Raw genomic sequence first — 8,477 nt, 5'->3', positions numbered from 1 at the left:
GGGGGGGGGGGTTTGCTCTCCAGGCCTTCCCTCTGTAACCATGCATGTGCAGAGGTTTTGGCTGTAGTGGGTGTGGCCAACTTGGTAGCCAGCCAGAACTCCGTTCCTGTGTGTTCCTGCCCAAAAATAGCCCTGGCCATAGACTTCTTAATGATGGCACTTTCTACTCACATACAGGGGAGAAGAATTACCACTTTCTTTCCCCCCCATTTTTCATGGGTACATGTGTGTGTGCGTGTGAGCGTGTTTGCACCTGGAAGCCAGAGTTGACTGACCCCGTACTGGCGGCCTGGAGGATATTCATAGAGGTGGCTGCATAAAGCCTGCCCCCACCTCCCGACTGCTGGTATTCCAAGGAGGTCTCCCATCCAAGTACTTGCCAGAGTTGACCCTGGTTCGCTTCCGAGATGGGACTTGCCTGGGCTATCCAGGACAGGGCAAGAATTACCACTTTTGAAGTCATTATACTCTGTTAGAAATTGGCTCAGAAAAGTTTGGGCAAATAAACACATACGACAGAGATGTCTTGTATTTTGGAAAGGGTTTTGATTTTATTTTATTGAATCTTAACATTTTTTTTAAAAAAATTCAATTAATAAACTCACAGACATAGAGACATAAAACATAAACTACAATTGTAGAATCATCTGAATCGTACATCTACAATCGTCCTCAATTACAGAGTAGAGAAGAAGAAGAAGAGGAGGAGGAGGAGGAGGAGGAGGAGGAGGAGGAGGAGATTGGATTTATACCCCGCCCTTCACTACCCAAGGGAGTCTCACAGTGGCTTACAAACTCCTTCCCCTTCCCTCCCCACAACAGACACCCTGTGAGGCAGGTGGGGCTGAGAGAGCTCTGACAGAAACTGCTCTTTTTCAAGAACAGCTGTGCCAGAACTATGGCTTGCCCAAGGTCACCCAGGAGGTGCTAATGGAGGAGTGGGGAATCAAACCCTGTTCTCCCAGATTAGTGTCTGCGCACTTAACCACTACGCCAAACTGGCTGTGATATTTTAATATTTTAATTCCGTGTGACTCACATCTGCATTTGTAAACTGCCTTGAGCATGACCAGGAGAAAGACGTGATAAAATATTCTACTAAATAAGTAAGCATTTCTCCCTTAGGGTCTTGGTGGAATGACAAAATCCTTGACCAGTAAAAATCCACCTGGACTCCCTTTGACTCTGAAATATCCCCAGGTATCACCCCCCCCCCCAAAAAAAACCCTTCAAGCCTTGTTTTGACTCCATACAGACTGGCGACTTGCGTCTTTCTGGTTGACAACGATGACTGTGGCTTTCCTGTACTTGCATCCAATGGCAAAATGTGTCCCTCTCTGAGCACAGCTTGAGAACAAATCAGGGGAATGGGAGCTGTCACAGGAACAGAGTCAGAAATAAACCAAAGGGGAGAAAATTTAAGTGTGAAATGTGACTTCAAAGAAAAAAACAATAATAATCTAATGTCGATAACAAAAATAAAAATGACAAACACCAATTGAAGTGTACAAGGTCTTCTTTAGCTCTTCCGTGACGTGCCATTGCTTGTTTCAAAAGAAGCTCTGATACACACACACACACAAACACACATACAGATACAGATAGAGATGACTAATTATGCTTCTAACCATTCCTGACTCCAGCCCGGTGACTCAGCTTTTGCAAATATCATCTGTGGTTCAGCAAGAGTTGAATGCCCCCAACTCCCACATTTTTCCATCCTCTAGACGGAGGGGGAGCATTGTATATTTCAGTGGTGGTTTCAGAGGATATCTGTGTCGGTCTGCAGCGATGCTCCCTCTAAGCTGTGGAGACTTGTGAGCAAAAATTCAACTTTGTGAGCTCCTGGCATTAAAGTTGCAAGCGAGCAATTTGGCTGCTGCATCAATTAGTTTGCTCGGGAGCCATCCTTCCTGAGCTGAGACAAAAATGTGTGAGCTGGACGCTAAAAAACTGTGAGCTAGCTCATACTAACTCAGCTTAGAGGGAACACTGTAGAACAGCTAGAGTCAAATCCAGAGTCAAAGCTCCATCCTGAGCCTACTGCGCATCAACTTCACTGGTCATCTTGGTCATCTGGAGGTCCACTGTACTAGCTGGAGAACTCCAGGTGCCCCCCAGGATCCCTGCTGGCCCCACCAGCCTCCTCTGCTGGGGCCTAGCAAAGTCCAACAAAGCACAGTAACTGCAATGATCAAGGACCAAAAGAAAACAAACAGTGCAGGAAGGAAAATATGAAAATATTGGTATTATTAAGCTCTTGTAGAAATTCATCAAACCATATCACAAATGGAATAATTCCACAATGAACAGGTGGGTGCCTAATGTCCGAAACATTCAGTGAGAATCCGTATGGCATATACAAGACATGCACAAAGAATGATTTCACAAATATTTGATAAGGAAGATGACGTAAGAAAATTCCAATGAGTGAGCAGATGCAACGGTTCCAACGGTCTTGAAACGGGGCGCTAACTACGATCTTATCTCGTTTCACTGTAAAGCTTTATCAAAGTAGAACTGATGCTGTTCTTTGCTGTATCAATAAACAGGAGTGCTTGAGATGGAATTACCCAAATAATTACTCAGATAGTTAAGTGCTTCATAAATGGCATAGCTCAATGTTTTATATTGTGGGCAGAAGTTGTCCATCACAGAAACAGAGATGAGGAAATGTTCAGTGGATTTGGAGAGGTGGATTGTTAACTGGATTAAGAATTCCTGTGCCCAAGGAATGGGGGGGTGGGATCGATTTTTCAGTGTTTCAGACAAGAATCTGTAAACACTATGAACAATGCTAGCAGGGGAACAATGGTGAAAGTGATTCTAAAGAGAGAGAGATTTATAGTCTGGCAATAAGACTGGTTTACTGGAAGGACTTCACTTGGATTCCCTAATATATGCAAGAACAACCCGTGTGACTGACAGAGAAGGAATAGCGCTTTGACACAATTCCATAGTTCAGCCACATTAAGTGTGTATGTGTATGCATATGTGTGTGTGTGTGTGTGTGTGTGTGTGTGTGTGTGTGTGTGGGACAGACATTTAAAAAAACTTAGCAAAATGCTATTTTGCCACATTACTATCTGGTGTGCACCTCTGTTGCTTGTCACAGTTAAACAAACATCTTTAGCTGTAACCTTGAAAATATTTTAAGTTACATTTTAAAATAAGCAAAGTATGAAGAGGCTTATCACAAACTTCTGGGTTTTATAGGGTTAGTGTTTTCATTAAATAACTACGTTAATAAAGCTCATTGTTAAGCTATTTTGGAGTTTTCATAATTATTGTTTGGCTGTAGCCATGTATCACTATGCCAGGAAAATCTAGACCCAGTTGCAGATGGGCTTTAGTTCCTTATATATATATATATATATGAAAATGCTTCTGGACTCACTAGGTTTGCTAGCCAGTGGTTGCCAAGTGACCGAGAGCCTGGAGAGCGTGACGGTGTTACATCACTTCCAGAGGAAACCTGGAAGTGATGTTGTGCCTGTCTAGGAATCACTGGAAACTCCAGTTCTAGGTTTTCCTGGAAATGACAGAATGCTGTTAGGCTGACAATGATTTTTAAATTTTATTTTTTTGCCCGCTAGTAGACAAAGAAGTGGTAGGCAGTAGGGGGTGGCAGCGGGAGGTTTCCTGCCATCACAGGAGATGGCATTGCCATCCCCACTGCAGGTGGGGCGTCCCCCGCTCCTGGGCCTCACCCCGTTTCCGATCATCTGGATGGTTGGGGGACTTACCAAGAGCATAACGGAGGCCCAGGCTACATTGCTGGCAATGTGGTGGCATTCCTTCCATTGTGTACTGAAAGTGACATCATCGCATCAATGACATCCAGGTGACAGTCTGGTATTTGGGTAAAAACTCTATGGTAGAAGCCATTCTTACCATAGAGCTTTTGCCCAAATACCAGAGAGTTGCTGGGATGTCACAACATGATGATGTCACTTCCGGATACGACAGAAGTTATGTCGCAATGGTGTCACTTTTGGTACATGCCGGAAGTGACATCACCACGTCGCTGCTTTTGTAGCTTGGGCCCCCCTCCCGCTCCTGGTAAGTCGTCTCCATCCGCCATCAGTTGCCAGGAGGGACCTGGCAACCCTAGCAGGAGACTTGACAATGCTACTACTCACTTTCTTTGTACATCTAAGCTTACTTTCCGTGTAGAAAAACAGGCCAGTTTCACTCTGAATGATGCAGCAGAGACTGGAGGTAATGGAATGGACTGCACCACTCATTTGGGGATGCCTTCTTTCCAGGGGTCATTTCGTAGAAAAAGAGGTGCAGGAGCTCATTAGCATAACTCATTAGCGTAACTTATTCGCATGTGCCACACCCCCTGACATCACCGAAGTGTGTCAGAAGGCAACACCCACCGCTCAGGCTCCACTGGACTGTTTTGGATTGCTAGCTATTGGGGGGGGGGAACGTGCAGATCTGCCCTCGCAGAGGAGGGAGAGCTTGTACCTGAATAAAACTTGGTCTTAAAGGTGCCACTGGACTGTTTTGGACTGGAGGGCAGGGGAGGTTCTGCAGCTTACTTGGCTGCTTCTTGCTCTGACTGAGGGCTGCTGGGAGCAGGGGGTGGGGCTTGTTGCATGTGCCCACCCCCTGGGCTCTTTACTGCCGGAGTTCCGCTCCTGTGCGGTCCTGCAGGAAATGACCCCTGCTTCTTCCACTGAAAACTCCCTGAAAACAGGAAAAATAGCACAACTTATTATTTAGTGGGCAGTTGCAAATTTGTTGACATCCCCTTATTTTATGGTATAGTTATTTTAACATGATCCCTTGAGGGAAAAGCCTTTGCTTTTGTTTCACTGTCCGCTTGTGTTGTTGGTTGCTGGCTGGCTGGGGCTGGTAATGGACCAGCAGGGCCCAGAGAATGCTTCAAGGGTCGAGCTACAGCAAATAAAATTCGTATCAAAAGAAATATATTTATTCTTATATCTACGCAGCCCGGATGAAACAAATTTAGAATCCAGCTACACCAGCATTGGAGACTGTGCAAATATGTGGTGCAATTTGTTTTTAAATTCCTTGTTTTAGTGTTTGAATGAACAACCTATTATTGTGTTTTTGTATTGCCGAATGGCCCAATTGTTGTGCTCCACCCTGAGCCCGTTTGTGGGGCGGAATATAAATTTGAAAAATAAATAAATAATAAATAAATATTCTGGAGTGTACACAATAATATAAGTAAAAACATAAGGTTTGAATAGTAGGCTACATGAAGAGTCATCAAGAATAAGCTTTACATTGGCCCCGGTCACACGGGCCAGATAACACGGGGGGGGGGGGGGGGGGGTATAGCAAAACAAAGCATGGTAGCCCGATCACACGGTCCCCGAGGCTTCGCACTTAGGCTGTTAGCTGGCAATCACACGGTGATGCTGGAGCGGGGCAAAGAAGTGGCGCGGCAAGCGTTTTGCATTTGTGCGCATGTGCAGTTCCGTGGAGCAGCACTGCTTTCAGTTACGTGTTTGTGCGCATGTGCTTACGAGAAACATCTGGTTTGTGATGGGATGTGGACGGGCGGCAGATGCCATGGGATACTAGCGCTCCCGCGACCAGACGCCCGCCCCTGCCCCGCGTTTCCTGGATACTAGTGCACTTTCCAAGGTAGGTTTTTTACTGCGCAACTTTGGTGGGATGCCACGGGTTGGCCCAGATGTTGTGGTGTGATCGCGAAAATCTGCCTGACATTCGTATCTTTAGCGCGGCAACTTCTCTGTGTGAACGGGGCCATAAACTGTCATATTTTCCCATACAAAGTTAATGATACATAAATCAACACAAGACCAGGTGCGTTTCGGCCTCAAAGGCCTTCCTCAGTGGACAATAATGTATAACATAGTTTTTAGAAACACATCCAGAAAATAAACAATACACAGCAATCCTGGCCAGGGGGTGTTATCTGAAAATACAGAATGGGAGAGAAAAGAAAAACAGCCAAATTGTCATGATGGAAATAAGCATTATTAATGCTGTATTGATTTTTTTTTTTTAACTGTGACAAAAATAAAACATCATTCTGCTTCCTATATTGTGTGGTTTGATGTTAGCTTATAAAGTGACTTTTCACATGGTAACTGTGCTCACACATACATCATCCACTGATATTATAGTCTATAAAACAAACGTTATATTTGAGCTAAGCTTTATTATAAATATACAAATGCAAGGTCCAGACCGGGCCTTGCCTACCTCGAATAAAGTTCTGCTTTTTGGGTACTGAGCACTGTGGAGTTATTACATAACTAACAAAGAGAGCTGAGGAAACCTTTTTTCCCTCTGATGTGCAAGTGTTCTATTTCCATGGAGTGTTTTGTGTGACATATGCTTGCCAACCTCCAGGTGGCGGCTGGAGATCTCCTGGAATTTATAGGTGATCTCCAGGTGGCAGAAGATGGAGAAAATGGCTGCTTTGGCAGGTGGAATCTGTGGCATTATATCCAACTGATGTCCTTCCCCTCCCCAAACCCTGCCCTCCTCAGATTCCACCTCCAAAATCTCCAGGTATTTCCCAACCTGGAGTTGGCAACATTAACATGAACAGAGGTCATTTCGGGGGGGATCGCGGGGGATCGCAGTTCCCCCGGGTGAGGTGCAGGGGGCGGGGCACATGACGAAGCCCCGCCCCCTGCTTCCGGCCGCCCCGCTTCCAGCCCTCATTCATCCAGGAGGAGGCAGGAGAAGAGGGAGGGTAAGTTGCTTCCTCCCTGCCTCTCCCCACCCCTGCCTGCCTGGGGCCAGGGAGGGCCTTCGCGGGGCTTCCTTGCACTCCCTCATGGGGCTCGGCAGTGGAGCTGCAAGGCCGGCGGCGGCAGCCGGGACCATTGGGGGCGTAAACGACCCCTGAACATGAAGGGACATTCAAAACAGAAACCTGCATGGAAAATAGGTCCTCTGAGGGTTACTCGCCATGGTGACTAAATCCTGAACAGAGTTACGTTAGTCGTCCACTGTGGACGCAGATTGGAGTAACTGTGTACGCTTGCCCTGTGGGCCATTTGATTTAGGGTTCCTCTCCTTGTTTCTTTCAGATAGCAGCTCAAGCGGTTATATTTATGTGCATGAACACCGCTGGAATCTTCATTAGCTACCTATCAGACCGAGCCCAGCGCCAAGCCTTCCTAGAGACCCGAAGATGTGTGGAAGCTCGGCTGAGGCTGGAAACCGAAAACCAGAGACAGGTAAGGGGATGAGTTATAAGAGTCTGTTTCACATCAAACCAGATTACAGAAATCTATTCATTCATATTGCCCTCCCCTGGATGGCTCAGGGTAACTCTGTCTTGGAAGCTAAGCAGAATCAGCCGTGGTCAGTACTTGGATGGGGGACCACCAAAGCAGTCCAGGGTTGCTAGGCAGAGGCAGGCATTGGCAAATCACCTCTGAACATCTCTTGCCTTGAAAACCCTACGGGGTTGCCATCAGTTTAAGAACATAAGAGAAGCCAATGTTGGGTCAGGCCAATGGCCCACCCAGTCCAACACTCTGTGCCACACAGTGGCCAAAACCAAGATGCCATCAGGAGGTCCACCAGTGGGGCCAGAATTCTAGAAGCCCCTCCCACTGTTGCCCCCCCCATGCACCAAGAACACAGGGCAACACTGCCCCAGACACAGTGTTCCATCTATAGGATAAAGGTAAAGGTTTCCCTTGCTCAAAAGCCAGTTGAATCTGACTCTAGGGATGCGGTGCTCATCTCTATTTCCATGCCGAAGAGCCAGTGCTGTCTGAAGACGTTTCCATGGTCATGTGGCTGGCATGACTAGACGCCGAAGTGCACGGAAGGCTCTTTCCTTCACACCGAAGTAGTACCTATTTATGTACTTGCAATTTCTTGCTTTCGAACTGCTAGGTTGGCAGGAGCTGGGACCAGAGATTGGAGCTCACTCCATCATGCGGCACCCGGGTCTCGAACTGCTGAACTACCGACCTTCTGGTCTGCAATTCAGCGTCTTAACCACTTGAGCCACTGCAGCCCTATAGTTCCATCCAGGGCTATTTTTGGGCAGGAACGCAAAGGAACGGAGTTCCAGCTGGCTCCCAAGTTGGCCACGCCCAGCAGGAATAGGAATGCATTAGCATAATAGGCCATGCCCAACAGCAGAAACTCATTAGGATTGGCTACATTAGGGGTGTGTGGCCTAACATGCAAAGGTGTTTCTGCTACAAAAAAGCCCTGGGTTTTGACAACAAACAAGGTAAACAGAATAAGAAGCAAAAGGTGGGTGTGGCTGGATAACCACACTTCTGGTAACATGGGGGTGCGGCCTAATGGGCTAATGAGTGGTGCTGTCAGGGGTGTGGCCTAATATGCTAATGAGTTTCTGCTGTTGGGTGTGGCCTATTATGCTAATAAGTTCCTGATGGGCTTTTTCTACAAAAAGAGCCCTGGCTTGTGGCTAAGAGCCACTGGTGGACCTCTTCTCCATATTTTGATCCAATCCCCTCTTGGAGCTG

The 8,477-nt window shown here is 46.7% G+C and overlaps 1 protein-coding gene across 1 annotated transcript in view; it reads left to right on the top strand.

Annotated features, from left to right (window-relative positions):
- ADCY8 (adenylate cyclase 8 (brain)) overlaps positions 1 to 8,477 on the top strand; it is a 208,884-nt gene that overhangs the window by 64,845 nt on the left and 135,562 nt on the right. The window contains 1 exon segment of the mRNA XM_015421680.1: positions 7,053 to 7,202. Coding sequence (XP_015277166.1) covers positions 7,053 to 7,202 — 150 coding nt within the window.

Source organism: Gekko japonicus, unplaced genomic scaffold (genome assembly GCF_001447785.1).
Source record: "Gekko japonicus isolate JY-2015 unplaced genomic scaffold, Gekko_japonicus_V1.1 scaffold2664, whole genome shotgun sequence".
Lineage (NCBI taxonomy): Eukaryota > Metazoa > Chordata > Lepidosauria > Squamata > Gekkonidae > Gekko > Gekko japonicus.
Note: the sequence above shows the minus strand (reverse complement) of the source record. Positions and strands in the feature narration are given on the sequence as shown.